Source organism: Podarcis melisellensis (genome assembly GCF_964234715.1).
Source record: "Podarcis melisellensis genome assembly, chromosome: 3".
Lineage (NCBI taxonomy): Eukaryota > Metazoa > Chordata > Lepidosauria > Squamata > Lacertidae > Podarcis > Podarcis melisellensis.
In genome coordinates this window covers 30863318-30878957 of record NC_138530.1, presented here as the reverse complement: position 1 = coordinate 30878957, position 15640 = coordinate 30863318, and the positions used below count along the sequence as shown (strand labels likewise).

The 15640-nt window shown below is 43.6% G+C and overlaps 1 protein-coding gene across 1 annotated transcript; it reads right to left on the bottom strand.

Annotated features, from left to right (window-relative positions):
- Nucleotides 1-3157: 3157 nt before the first annotated feature.
- On the bottom strand, nt 3158-15621 carry CNIH4 (cornichon family member 4). Its single transcript, XM_081904488.1, has 5 exons — nt 15462-15621; nt 12739-12807; nt 9718-9830; nt 6655-6795; nt 3158-3342 (listed from the first exon to the last, which is right to left on the bottom strand). The coding sequence occupies exons 1-5, from the start codon at nt 15528-15530 to the stop codon at nt 3315-3317; spliced, it is 420 nt and encodes a 139-aa protein (XP_081760614.1). The 5' UTR covers nt 15531-15621; the 3' UTR covers nt 3158-3314.
- Nucleotides 15622-15640: the final 19 nt, after the last annotated feature.

Sequence of the window (15640 nt, the reverse complement as noted above, 5' to 3'; positions counted from 1 at the left end):
GGTATATCCCATGAGCATTTGTGGTCTTTTTATGCAGGAGCAGCAGGCCCCGGGCTTTAGGCTATGATAGTTAATCCTCCAGTGCTACTCTTGCTCATTGCATAAGAGCAAGTTTACAAGAGTGATCCACAGAGCAGAAAAACAGCTTAGCAGCCATCCGTTATGGCTTGACAGCCATTCCTGCTTTATAACCACAGATGGGCCTCAAGGCCAGGCTGTTTATGCACAGGGCTATATTCAGCTTGGAGGATCATACGTTGTCCTGGGCTGCATTATAAACTAAATGACCCCCACAGCTGGTATATGTGTACAGTCAAACCTCGGTTTTCGAACGTCTTGGCTGTCAAACATTTCAGAAGCCGAATGCCGAAAACCTGGAAGTGAATGCTTCCGTCTTCGAACGCACCTCGGAAGTTGAACTGCTATCATCAGATGTCAAAGAGATAAACTACTACCTGACGTTTAGAAGACATCTGAAGGCAGCCCTGTTTAGGGAAGTTTTTAATGATTGATGTTTTAATGTATTTTTAATCTCTGTTGGAAGCCACCCAGAGTGGCTGGGGAAACCCAGCCAAATGGGCGGGGTACAAATAATAATAATAATTCCGAGGTGCATTTTTCATTTTTTCCCATTGACTTTGCAGCCAGCCCTTTCTCGGTTTTCGAATGTTTCAGAAGTTGAACCGGCTTCCAGAATGGATTACGTTTGAATACTAAGGTTCCACTCTATATATTTTCCCCAGACTGCCTCTCTGTAACCTGGAGTGACACTCAAAGGGTGGCCACTAGTATATAGTAAAGGTTGCTTCAGCTGCAACAACTTGCACTTCTTACAGGGATACTCTTGCATCAAGTATGTATACAGCAAGCTACTGAAGGATACGTGCGCCTCCCTTGACCTTTTTTTAAGTTGCACCAAAGGAAGGTAGATATTTCCATGCATTTTCGAAGAATAAGTGTGCCTAGCTCTCTAGAAACTACTTTAACCTCTAACTATACTATAGACTAACCTATAGAGTGGTACCTTGGGTTACATACGCTTCAGGTTACAGACTCCGCTAACCCAGAAATAGTGCTTCAGGTTAAGAACTTTGCTTCAGGATGAGAACAGAAATCATGCTTCGGCGGCAGCAGGAGGCCCCATTAGCTAAAGTGGTGCTTCAGGTTAAGAACAGTTTCAGGTTAAGAACGGACCTCCGGAACAAATTAAGTACTTAACCCGAGGTACCACTGTATATGCCACCTGTGTGCTATGTGACCAGTAGCAGAAGGGGAGCAATACGTACCAAGCCAGTTAGTGAAACTATTGCGAGAGCAGTTGAGGGAACCACCTGCAGAACAAGACAAAAATGTGTTTTGCTCTGTCTTCTAATAGGAGGAAAAATTATACCTGATTCTAAACCAAGGAAAATCAGGCGCAGGATAGGGAGTAAACTCCATCTCTATAGCAAGCCAGATAACAATGCAATTAACAGTTTAGGTGGAGAATAGCTCCTAAAGGTGCATAATCCATTTTAAAAACTAATCTAAAAAATTTAAGTGGTTTAGGCTAGAGTGGTGTTGAAATGAGCCAAACAGACTGATGTAAGCCCTTAAGGCATATTTAAAGTAGGTAAGGATTGTGAGATGTGTTTTCTTAGAAGCAGCCCTTAATTACCAAGAACCAGCTTCAACTGCAGAAGCCTGATGAAAGAGGACACTTCCTGCTCCTATTAGTGATCAGATTAAAATACCATCCGTAAATGAGCCAAGACTGCCTGATCCTGTAGCATTTCATGAAGCTACCTTGACATGAGTCACAATAAGCCATCATGACCAAACCAACAGCAGCTTTGGGCATGAGGAAGATGGATTGGGCTATTTAATCCTCTCCTTTACACCCTTCCAACATGGTTATTAGTATCTCTAAAAGGGAAGATTCACACAGAAAACCAGGAGAAAAGGGTTGAATTTATCCTACCATAGGGAACTCCTGCTATGTCAAGGGCAACTACAGTAGAAATGTTGACAAAAAGCTGTTAAGTATTCTAGTCTTTGATTGATAGCCAACTTTACTAGGCTTCAGGTCTTCTCTTTTAGCCTGCTACCCTGTGTCTTTTGGCCAGATGCATTTAGAAATAGCTCCAGTATTTCAGATGCAGTTTCACAGCCTCAATATAGCAATACATCCCCTGAGAGCCAGTGTGGTGTAGTGGTTAAGAGTGGTGGAGTCGTAATCTGGGGAACCGGGTTCGATTCCCCGCTCCTCCACATGCAGCTGCTGGGTGACCTTGGGCCAGTCACACTTCTCTGAAGTCTCTCAGCCTCACCTCACAGAGTGTTTGTTGTGGGGGAGGAAGGGAAAAGAAGATTATTAGCTGCTTTGAGACTCCTTAGGGTAGTGATAAAGCGGGATATCAAATCCAAACTCTTCTTAAAAAAAAGAAGAAACAAACACATCCCCTATGACCCATAGCAGTTTGTTAATGTACTGGTGGAAATTTGATTTTACAGGGAACTACTCCAGGCCCCCCAGATGGGGTAAGAGCAAAAAACAATGCAGGTGTTTAGAGGCCACTCCATATCCCATATAGGTAGCATCAAATGCAGTTCTTGGGTTGAAATGGTTTATGTCACAGTAATATATTGGGATTAGCCAAGCTCTAATGGTCTTTATCAACAGCACTTCAACACTACCACAGCTCATATAAAAACTACCATTTATTATGGTATAAGTTTTCACTCCATCGGATGCATTAAGTCCGTGGTGACCAGACTTGGCTCTCCAGCTGTTTTGGGACTACAACTCCCATCATCCCTAGCTAACAGGACCAGCGGTCAGGGAAGATGGGAATTGTAGTTCCAAAACAGCTGGAGGGCCAAGTTTGGCCATCACTGCATTAAGTGTGTGTGGATACACAAACGAGTGAGGAAGTGAAAGATTTAAAAAAGTTAGGTCCAAGAGAAATAAAATTCAGTAAAATACAGGAAGTGATGATTATGTACTTGTAACAGTGGTAATTCACAAAACAATTCTTGATGGTGACATCCTGGCATTGGTGCCATCATCTGACTCCATTCATTGGCTAGCTGGCATTCTTGAGAAAAATATGAATTGGATATAATAGGAAAATCGACTGAAGAAGGGACAAATCAACGGTTCGAGAAACTCAGTATGTTGGTTTTTTAAATATTTTTTATGTTAAAAAATACAGCAAAAATATTTTTTGTTCAAAGAGGAAAAAATATACTGCATGACGACACTGGTCTAGGTTTACTTGAAAGCTGTGAGTGACAACTCAGAATTTGGCAACTGTAACACTTCTACTTCGACTTCAGTCATTTATCAGCGCCAAGATCATACTGCAGAAAGAAGGAAAACATATTAAAGGTACAATTTTAAATAGATAACCTTAAACGCACACCCTGCAACTTGCATCTTTATTATGCTAGAAACATTGGCAAAGTTGTTTCCATTTGGTTCATTTGCATAGTCCGGTCTTACTGAAGAACTAGGCATTGTGATGCAAACTGGTAGCATAGGTGATTGTACAAGGCTAGCCGTTACTACAGCAAGTCTCTTTTAGTCCAGGATATCCTCAAGTTTAAAGCTGCTTGATATCGAGGCTTTATAAGGCATGTCTAGTGCTAGACAAATTCCAGAGTTTACAAGGTATGTATAATGCATAGCTGGTGTGGCATGTAGGACTGCGTCTTAAACAGGCCTGTCTTGTCAATAGTTCACCACCCCCAGTTTCAAAAGGATTTAGCTCTTAAGCCTTCAAATAAAGGCAAGGACCACTTTCATCATCGGTTGCAACATCCCCAGCACAGATGGGCCAATGATTTCCATCTCTGGGACTCTCAAAGAAAATCCTTATAACTTAAACCTGTCCAGAAACCCAACCTCACAGCCTGAAATGATCTGTAAGTGAAAGGTGTGAACACCACATAGTGTTACTTCCCATCTATGAGCACATGGCATTTATTCCAAAAACCATTCCACACATGCAGAATAACCACCTTGGAACAGGGCCTATATTCTAGGGCAGGAATGGGACACTTTTGTCATATATATATATATATATATATATATATATATATATATATATATATGACATCAAAATATATGACAATTTACATATATGGAATCTTCTATATATGGAATCTTCTGAAGGTGCGCCCTGAATGCAGACATTTAAACAGAAACAAGGAACTGCTCAAAAACTGAGCCTGCAGTATTGTATACAGCAGTGTTTCCCAACCTTTTTTGGGCAGAGGCACACTTGTTTCATGAAAAAAATCTCGAGGCACACCACCATGCCAGATGGGGAAAGGTCACTTTTTACTTATTCACTTTTTGAATAATAAGAATTATACGTCATGGGGGGGGGCAGGATTTTAGAGATGTTTAGGTGGGGCATGGCCCAAAAAAAGGTTGGGAACCACTGTTCTAGAGCAAGTAAAGCTACCCCAGAGGGGGAAGGGTGGATTGAAAAAGTGGAATGAGGACAAGAGCCTATTCTTGCCAGGCTGCTGCTACACCCACTGGTCTTCCAATTGATCCAAATTGGGTCGCAGTGCCAAGTGCAACCGTGCAAACTATATGGCCAAAGATTTAAGAAGCTGGTCCCCCAAGTGCAATGTGTTTGGGTTCAATGTGGAAAAAGTTGACAGCGGCGGGTCTGCACTTGGAGGGCAGGAGCTCTCCAAGGTTTCCAAGGCAGGGATCAAACCCCGGAACTGATGTGCCTGGGATCCTTTTCGTGCAAAAACACACCTACACTCTGCCCGCTGAGTCACGACGCAGAAGCCTCTGTGGTTGTTTGATGCTTGTTCAGCATTTGGCGGTCATTCTGGGGGGTTGGGGGGTGTCTGGAAGAGGGGCAGCCCCCCGCCAAGCCCCTCGAGGCCCCGTCTCGGCTGCCCCTCGCCTCCTTCCCACGGCTCCCGGGGCTCCTTCCAGAGAACAGGAAGGCCCGCGACCTGGGGCGTGTGTATCCCCCCCCAGTCTCGGGCGCCTTCCTCACCCGTTCAGCGGGGTCCCAGGGGTCGGTTTCCCCCTCCGGGACGAGGCTCAGGACTCCCACCAGGTCCGCCCGGCACTCCCAGGAGCAGGCGGCCGACAGCCGGCCGGCGGGCGCAAAGGGGCCTCCAGCGGCGGGAGCTTTTGCGAGGCCAGCTACCGCCACCAGGCTGCTGCCGCTCGCCATGGCAAGCAGGAAGCCCCCCGGGCTCTGGGCGCCGAGAGGATGCTACGCGGCGGGACCATACGCGGGCAGCGGAGAAGAAGAAGGGCGGCGGGAGAGGGGCGGTTCTCGAGGGGGGAACTCAGCTTCCCAAGATCGCGGGGCTCACCGGACGGTTCTTCCCCGCAGGAACTTCCGCCCTTCCGCAGCTTCAACCGTAGACGTATTAGCATATGATAGGATGAAAGCTGGCCATAGAGAAAAGGCGAAGTTTGGCTGTCCGCAGCCTGGATTCCCGGGTTTCTTTCGACGTTACAACCCCATGACGTCAGCGCCACGCAGGCAGCCAGACGGCGAGAGCCCTCTCCTTGCCGCCGCCGCCCCACCTCTCGCCGCCCGCCTCCCTCCCACGGCACACCAGGCAACGTTCCGCGGCACACCAGTGTGCCGCGGAACACCGGTTGGGAAACACTGGTATACAGGACAAGATGACAAACACTGTATACTACAGACTTTCAACTTATTAAACACTAATTCCCTCTTCCCAGAGAACTTTGGGAACTGTACTTCTGATGCAGCAGGAAACAGAGTAGGGATCTCTTAGCAGATAACACCCAGCTAAACTACAATTCCTAGGATGTTTTTGTGTAAAGCCACAAGAGTGAAAAGAAATATCCAGCTGGATGAACAAAACATACCGCATCCAAACAGAAAGTGTAAGTTAAGAGTGGACTCACACCTCATTGCACAGTGTGAGTGTCGCCACAAATAAACTTCGCCCACAGAGGCTCTCAAAGAAAAAGCCAGCAGTGATGGAAATCTTTGTGATAACCAGTCACCATACAACAAACATGACCAGGTGAATCCATTGATTGATTTGTATAAAAATAAAGAGCTATGAATAGCTAAGGAAGCGCAAAGGAACCATGCCCTTGTTTACTTGCCTTTTTACACGAGAACCACAAGATCAGTTTAAGTTGTGACAACCTCTGCTGTCGCTTTGTGAGGGTTATGTGTCAGCAGTAAAATGTGGGGATGTGTTTTCAAAAGCAATGCAAGGTGCCTTTCTGGTTTGTTTTACATTAGATATATCCAGGTCTTGAATCTCTTTCCTGGATGAGCTGTAGTGTGATATCCCAGAGGGTCACGTGATGTGCTGGGCTCCCAGTCTAAGCCTAAACCCAGTTACAAACAGTGTCAGTCAGATATTCCCAAATACCCTCAGAAAAACACATGAGCATAGGAACATGCAGCAAAACTGAAATGCAACTAGTATTTTTTTTTACAAAAAGAAATAAATGGGGGTGTGGGGTTTGAGGAGAGAGGAAGAACTAGCATTTGGTCACTATTACGAATAGTGAATGTAGCAGAAAGCTTAAACAGCACAGCAGATAGATGAACCCTATTAAGTTCAGAGCTGGTGTGGCAGCAGGTATTTTAAATATGCTGCTGGCCTTCTTTCCAAGTTGTAAGACTTGAGACTCACCTGTAAAGATACATGAAAAAACAAAGGAGATGAAAGCCAAGCTTAATCATGGCTTCCTTCATGTGCGATTTCAGCTGCCCTCGATTATGGATCTCTGTGGGGTCAAATACTCCCATGTTTCCACTAGGAACCATAATGTACCTGAAAAGGATTAAGGAAAAAATGTTGTAATGCCAACAGCACTCCAGCACAGAGGAGACACAATTCAAGCTCTGTGTGCTAATAGAAAGGACCAAAATATATCAAAGCATGAAGAAGGATCTGGGTAAGCAGAGCGGCGGCAAGACAAGTTTTGAAGCAGATTTTGTAGAAAAAACTGGATTGATGGCTGGTGGAAAAGCAGGGTTTGTCCCAGAGAGAATACGTAATGTGCTGGAAGGCAGATAATCAGAGGGCTCAAACAGGAGAGCAAAACGAAAAAGGGACAGAGAACATGGAAACCTGAATACTTGCGGGGGCAGATGGAAGCAGTGCAACTGGAAAGAAGGAGGGCATATGGAGACTGAGACTGTGCAAAGGGGGACAGTTGTGGAAAAAGCGTTTGCACAATATTAGTTTCAGTAGACAAAGAAATGCTTATATTGTCAACCATTTCAAAATATGGTACAAATTCATTTTCGGGAGAACCCTGGGAACTCCCCCAATCTGGAAAACTGGAATACTGCAAATGCAGGGTTACATATTTACTTGGAACATGGAGGAATTTAGTTAGGAGCTTAGGAACATGACCAGTTGAAAGCTCTCTCTCCACTGTGTGCGTTGAAACCATGCTATTTAATTTGGATGCTACTTCAGCTACTTGACCCTTGCAAATAACTGCTCATGCTCAGAACCTACTCATGTGAACAGCATTATCTGAGAGACTTCTGTGAGATCACAGTGTCCCCCTCGGCAATTAGAAAAAACAAAACATGGCAAGTCGTCCTGTTTACAGAGAGAAGGGCTATGATCTTTCGTAAATCACCTTGTTTTGACTTTATACTATTCATGGGAGTAGATCCACACAAGCAATTTATGTGTGAGGGAGAGCTGGCTGAAATGTTCTCTGACCCAAATTTTAGACCATATAATGGATCTGCAATCCACTTGTCAATATCAACTGTACAATGCAAGCAGCTTTCTACTGGGAAGGGGGATGGGAAAGGGAACCAAATGAATGCTTACTTTCTTGTGATCAGCACATACAAACCTGCATCAATGTACGAAATAGGTTCACAGACAGTAAAAAAAAACCCCCAGCTTTGATATGGTAAATGTACTTCAGAAACCACTTTCACATTTAGCTTCTCTACTGGAAGCACAGGCAAGTTACTCATTTCGACATCAAAAAGGTCAAGTGGTTTTCTTTTAAAGAGAAATGAATTAACAACCGAGCACCTACAGCAATGCCTACAAGACTTATTTGGATATATTTTATTTTGGGGAGACATGAATAATTGTTTAAATAAGCATAAGTCCACAAAAGCTAATGAAGCTATTTAAAATTCAACAACAGAGGTATGAATACAGCAAAGGAGTAGTTACAGAAAATAAAAATATTGCAGGCAAAGACAGATCAAAAGGCTTGGAAAAACGAAAAGGTCTTGCTCTGGCAGCAAAACAACCATATAGGTGTCAGATGAGTCTCTTTGAGGAAGGTAATTCACAGCCAGGGGACAACCACTGAAAATGCCCTCTGTCCTGTGGCCACCAACCACACATCATCCAGGGCACTTTTGAGAAGGGCATCTAAGATGATCAAGTGGAAGAAGATCAAAAGCAACACCTGGAATTCTGCTCCAAAACAGCTATGTCAAGGATGGGAAACCTCTTGTCTTCTAGATGCTATGACTACAACTCCTATTGTCCCTGTCCATTGTCTGGGAGGACTGGGGCTGTTGGGAGTTTGAGTCCAATAACAACTCAAGGGCCACAGATTCCCCATCTCCCATCTATTATGTTAATTTCCCTCTAATGTTTCATACACACATAGAAGTCATCAAGAGGAACATGAATGTTTGACCTAATGTGCTAGGTTTTGTGTGTGTGTTTTTAATTTAAGATTTTCTTGGTTTACGAAAGTACATGCATTGTCTCTTTTCAGGTTGCAGAATCTTTTTCACATTTGAAGTGAGACATTAGTGTTGTGTACAGAATAAAGTTGAGGAAGAAGAGAAGAGGGGGGGAGGGTGGAAATACTTAGTGTATGTGTGGGGTTTTTGTGTCAGTGTCACTAGGGTATGTTCTCTTTCTATTTGTTTATTATATTTCCTTGGTAGCGAGAGGTTAGGAGGAGCAGGGCATGGTTGGTTGTCTCTAGTTGGCTGCAAACAAATCTCACTGCAGCCAACTACAGAAAACCAACCATGTGCTAAGTTCACCACAATATTAGAGGAAAAACAGCTGCTCAGGCCTTATAAATAGTTACTCTACCAGCAGTGGTGTCAACTATTATCAGCAGCACTTGGCAGAGCACCACAGCTATTGGAATTAGTGGCTCAGTATGTGCATCACTTAGGACATTATTACATAATGCCAATAATAATGGAAGAACACAAGGGGAAAGCAATTATACAAACCAATAGATTATTTCGCAGTAGATAGTGCCCACAGTAGCAATGATGGGGGAGGTATAGAATTTTATGTAATAGAAAAAATTCCCACCATATATTTTCCTGTAAAATAAACTTTCCAATCATCATGAGGGAGGCAGGCACAAACAACACCAGGGCCTGCTTCAACCCATGGATCTTTTTATTCGGACTGGAATAAAGAAGCTCCAAGATGCAGTTAGTGAGCTTTCCGCCCCCAACCTTCAAATGCCCTCAAGGAGAGAAGTCACATCAGTCTTCACGAAAACCAAAACACCTCAATAGATTTAAAAGTTAAGAGAGTAGAGAAAACAACTCTGAGGTTCAAGCTGTTCCCGCTGAGGATGGTGAATTTCATAAATTGTGGAATAAGGCAGACTAATGGAGGAACAGTATCGGCATCAAGTCAATAACAGCATTCCACATCTGAAACACATTTTTCAATAAGTGGTAACAGTTATAAAGACCCACAAACAACCCAACTGGCCCTTACCTATATATATTCCAGGTTGCTACAGGTAAATTGAGGAGGAAGATGAACCAGTGCAGTGAAATAAGCATTAATACAGTGACAATGGTATGGCCAATCAATTCAGGGATCACCCACTGGAAAAGAGAAATTTTTAGAAAAATAAAAGACTTATACTCTGTGGGAGTGTACAAGCAAATGGGATAAAAGTACACTGTCAACACTATTATCAGTCTGCCAACTGATCACAGACTGGCACAATTCACATGACTCCAAGTACTTCAAAAAACAAAAACACCACAATGCCGTCAAAGTGCCCAAACTTCTTTTCAGGATCTAGCCGTGCACTTCAGAGGCAGCATTGAGAAAAGTACTGCAGACAGAAGCAGTTGGGTCTATTTGGGAACATATCCAAGTCCAGAGTTGTGTGCAGGATTTGTAAAAAAAAAGGTGCATAATTTAGCATTCCAAGGATCTTAATCTTATTTTTTATGTTTCTAAGCCTTCTGGCTGAGCTCAGGCTTCAACACGTAGCCTGTTGCATATCTTCCAACATTTCTCCAATGAAAAGAGGGATATTCTAAGGAAAAGCCGGAAATTCCAGGATAAGTTCAGAAATTGGGACAGCTTCTGTAAATCTGAGACTGTCCCTGGAAAATAGGGACACTTGGAGGGTCTACTGTTGAGATTTCAGAAGCAGAATGGAGAAGTGTGCCCAGACTCTGAGGCATCTATATCACTTTGCAAGTGCGCGCTTCTTTCTTTCTTTCTTTCTTTCTTTCTTTCTTTCTTTCTTTCTTTCTTTCTTTCTTTTTCTCCCTCCCTCCCTCCCTCCCTCCCTCCCTCCCTCCCTCCCTCCCTCCCTCCCTCCCTCTCTCTCTCTCTCTCTCTCACACACACAAAAGCAAACATTGGCATGATTTTTTTCTGCTGAAACCCCTAATATTGAGCTCAAACAGTAACATTCCACTTACACCAGCATTACTACTATGTTCCTTTCTACTTACTTTTGCACCTGAATGGTCTGCTAGGTTCCCTCTACAGCAAGGGTAGGCAAACTACGGCCCAGGGACCAGATCCGGCCCAATCGCCTTCTGAATCCGGACTGTGGACGGTCCGGGAATCAGCGTGTTTTTACATGAGTAGACTGTGTCCTTTTATTAAAATGCATTTCTGGGTTATTTGTGTGGCCTGCCTGGTGTTTTTACATGAGTAGAATGTGTCCTTTTACTTAAAATGCATCTCTGGGTTATTTGTGTGGCCTGCCTGGTGTTTTTACATGAGTAGAATGTGTCCTTTTATTTAAAATGCATCTCTGAGTTATTTGTGGGGCATAGGAATTCTTTTTTTTTCCTTTCAAAATCTAGTCTGCCCCCCCCCCAAGGTCTGAGAGACAATGGACCAGCCCCCTGCTGAAAAAGTTTCTGCTCTACAGGAACAAATTATAAATGCTTGCCTTTAACTCCAAGACTAAAGTTCTAGGGAGGGCTCCACAGAGGGAAGAGGACTTTCCAAAAGGGCAGGGCTGCATGTATTATGTTCTTAAATTCTTAAAACACAGTAATCCAAACTGTGCCATAAAAAGGATGACGTTGACAACACACATATCTTTGCTATTTGTTAGCAATGGATACTAGTCCTCGGCAAATCGTTAATGAGAAGGATCCTTTAAAACCATTGATGGTAACCTGACTGCAGAACTAATGCAACTGAACAGGAAACAAACTGTAAAGGGATTTGAAGAGCAGAGGAGAAACCAGGTGGGAAAGGGGACTGAGCCATGGGATGCAAGCAGTGGCAATACTACAAGGGGAGAGCAAGGAGGAAAAACACAGGAATGGGCTAGAGAGGCATACTTTGCGGGAAGTTGCAAATGGCCAGGTCTGGGCAAGGAAAAGGAAATGGCCTGCAAAGGGCAAGAAGGTAGCAGAATGCGGGTATACAAGATGAGCTATGGAACACAGGAAGCCTTATATTGAGTCAGAGGACTGATCCAACTAGCTCAGTATTGTCAGCATAATACCCTCCAGGTCTTCAGACAGGAGTTCTTCCCAGCCCAGGAGAACTGGGCCCAAACGTAATAATAATAATAATAATAATAATAATAATAATAATAATAATAATAATAAATAATAATAATTTTATTATTTATACCCTGCCCATCTGGGTGAGTTTCCCCAGGCACTCTGGGCGGCTTATAGCATATCTAAAAACAAAATAAAAACATCAAACATTAAAAACCTCCTGCCTTCAGATATCTTTTAAAAGTTTCAATAGGGACAAATGTCAGGTTCTACACTTAGGCAGGAAGAATCAGGTGTACAAATATAAGATGGGGGACACCTGTCTTGTAGGTACAGTGGTACCTCTGGTTACAAACTTAATTCATTCCAGAGGTCTGTTCTTAATCTGAAACTGTTCTTAACCTGAGGTACCACTTTAGTTAATGGGACCTCCCGCCACCGGCATGCGATTTCTGTTCTCATCCTGAGGTAAAGTTCTTAATCTGAGGTACTACTTCCGAGTCTGTAACCCAAAGTGTTTGTAACCCGAGGTACCACTTTATAGATGTAAAAAGGATCTAGAGGTCATTGCAGACCACTAACTGAACGTGAGTCAACAGTGTGATGCAACAACAACAAAAAGCTAATGCTATTCTAGGTTGTATTAACAGAAGTATAGTGTCCAGATCAAGGGAAGTAACAGTACTATTCTGCCTTGGTCAGACCACACCTGGAATACTGTGTCCAGTTCTGGGCACCACAGTTTAAGTAAGATATTGACAAGCTGGAACACGTGCAAAGGAGGGCAACCAAGATTATCAAAGGTCTGAAAACCAAACCCTATGAGGAATGGTTGACAGTAAAATATATTTGACAGTGGAACGGACTCTATCGGTAGATAACGTTACATAATCCTGATTATTTCATATTAATAAGATGAGGCCCCCCCACACCACTTCTAAATCTAATTCCAGAATTTCATCACTTTAAAAAGAATTTCAGAATCTCATCACTTTAAAAAGAGAAAAGAAAAAAAACTTACTTTATTTAGTTTTGAGCAGCAAGATCTAGCATTAATGTAGTCACATTCCAAATCTGATAATGTAATTATCTGAAGGTCAAGATAAGGAATTACTATGATTTTGGAAGCGCTCTACCCTGTGACACAAGAGCCATCAATGCCTTGCACCACTCCTGAGTATTACAACAGAGCTAAACAGTTCATATAAACATCTGACTGCAAGGGATTCTACTAATGTAACAAAGGTTACAGAACAAGCAGAACATTCACAAGCAAGAGGCTATTTCAGAAGATTCATCGATTAGTAACAGCAGAATTCACAACCCAGCTGTTACGCTGATAGACTTAACAACATCAGTGCACACAGCCAAGCCCCAAGCTACAACACACTTGGCATCCTAGCTAGGGCAAGCCCCAGTATCCACACAACCACCGTGACTGGCCACAGCAATCATAATAGTTATAAGGCAGAAGCAGAGAACCTAAGGTGCCAAACTAAGCGCACACACCCAAGACTAAGTGCAGGCTTCCCTGGCCATTGTTGCAACTACTGTGCTGGGTCACAGCAGCTTTAGCAATAGCTGAACAGTGGCTTGGCCACAAAGGGTTCCACTTATACCTGGAATCTGCAGGAGCCTGACAGGTTTTCTAAACTGTTTTTATATAAGGAACTGTTTTTTACACTTTTTAAACTTTCCTTGTTTCGTGGTTTTAACTGTTTTCTTTGTTTTATAATTGTAAATTGTAACCTGCCCTGGAACCATATGATAAATGGCAAGAAAGAAAATTAAATAAAGAAAATAGTTGCATCTTCATTGCAGAGCTATAGATAACGCCTCTCTATCAGCTTGGGTTCATTCCTGTTATCGTACAACTATTTTATATATTGAACATTTACGGCAGAATAGCTGCTGTAACAAAAGCGTACAACCACACACTGGTCACATTCATATGCTGCAGGAAACCATGGGATTGTATTCAACTAAGTTTACTTAGAGTAGAACCACTGAGATTAATGGACCCATCTCAGTCATATCAATTTTATTGAGTCTACTTAGTTGAATAAAACCCATGGTTTTCCTTTATGTGAATGAGCTACAATAAGACTTACACATTCCTCCCTCTCTTCCCTTCCATCCCCTTTTGTGCACTGGAAACTGTTGTTGAAATTCAGAAGCAAAACTTTCAGATCCCCTGCCTGGAGGCATGCAAAGGGAAGGAGGGAAGGGTGAGCTGTTAATTCACATAAAACAGAAACCTATGGTTTCTTGCCACAAGGCTACTATGGCATCACACTGAACCCATGACAGATACACCCTCTTTGTGCTGTTACAATAATTTTTTGAGCTAGAAATTTAGACCCAACTACAGGTTGTGACCTACAGAAGTAAGAGCTAAGTATGCCACTTAATACAGTGAATTTAACTGAAGCAGGGCATAATTATACTGACATGTTCAGTGCTCCATAATGCCTTACTTATAATGGATGCATGAAAAGGAAGCAATTTTAGTTAGGAAATACTAGTCATGTAATCAACCATTTAGCATAGCAACATCTTCAGCAGCATCATGATATTTAAGAAAAAAACTCAGGATATCACACAATTCTTAACTAAAATGCATGAATATTTTCTTGGAAAATGAGAGACATCTAAATGTTAATCTTAGGAGCAGGCACACTTAAGGTACGTACTTTGGCCTTCAAAAAAAATCTGAAGGGCATGTTTAAGGCCTTTGTAACCTAAGAAGTCATAAAACAACCACAGAAGTATTCTTGCAACAGTCTGAATGATAACACAAAGGGCACATATACCTGGAAGTAAGCTCCCATTCATGAGACTGAATAAGTTCCTATTCATGAAATTTACTTCCAAGTATACACATCTAGGACTAGGGTGGCAACCTAAGTATAAACAGGCTCCCCAGCAGAACTCTCAAATATCTCATGAGGCGTACAGCTAAAATGCCATGATAACAATAACAGTTTTCAATATTTTATATATTTGTAAGTTGCGAGTTCTAGGCAAAATTTAACCTATCCATATAAAACAATCCGCAAAAAGCACTGCCTGAGCGCCATACCACAATTTACAGAGCTACAATAAAACAGGGTTTTTACACAGTTAGGAAGACTGCGTGTGCATTTAAATTTCTGCTGGAAATGCTGCCATATTACCTCCATGTCTCCTTGGCCACCACCATGGCTAGTACCATAGCTTAGCAAAACTGGGTGGCTGCCAGGGCCCAGCAGTGGTGCCTTCTAGTCTAGGCTCTCCATGGCCAATGGACCCAAAGGGGTAAGAGGCCAGCACTAATGTCCCATTTGCCTGGGCCAGGATACCAACCCTGACTGAAGGTGCAAGGGTCCGCGGATTCATTCCTTTTTACCCCTCGTTAGCCACACCTCCATTTCCTCTCGCCCCAAACACCTGAAGGCAGCGTTTAAAACAGTCGCACCCCACTTTTCTTCCCCTTAAACATATTCTCGAGGCCGCTCCCCAAAGCCCCTCGCTGCCTCCCCGCGGTCTCCTTCCCAGGAGCCCCTTCTTTCTTCGTTCTCCCGCAGCAGCACCTTCACGGCCCCCACGGCCGACGGTCACCGACGCCCCCGGCCTCCCAGAGCCCCTTCGCCGCCCCAACGGTCCTTCCCAGCCCGCCCGCCCACAGACCACGGAGGGCTGCCTCTCCCGCTCGAGCCTCCCTCTTCCCAGGCCGCCCGCCAAAAAAGAGAGACCGGAGGATACGAAATAAACGGAGAGGAAGATCAGGGCGCAGCAGTCAATGAGCGAGAAAATGAACACCACCGACTCCATCCCGCCACTGACAGTGCCGCCTCCGGCGCGAGCCCCACCAGCCACCGTATATCGCCACACCCCTCGCGTCCCTTCGCAGCCACCGTACAGCTCCAGCTCCCTCGGCTTTG

Coding starts and splice junctions, on each gene's coding strand:
- CNIH4 (XM_081904488.1), bottom strand. CDS start 15,530: ATGGAGTCGGTGGTGTTCATTTTCTCGCTCATTGACTGCTGCGCCCTG. Junction 12,808..15,461: donor TCTTCCTCTCCGTTTATTTC/GTATCCTCCGGT, acceptor CTTGACCTTCAG/ATAATTACATTATCAGATTT. Junction 3,343..6,654: donor TTTTTCATGTATCTTTACAG/GTGAGTCTCAAG, acceptor TTCTTTCTGCAG/TATGATCTTGGCGCTGATAA.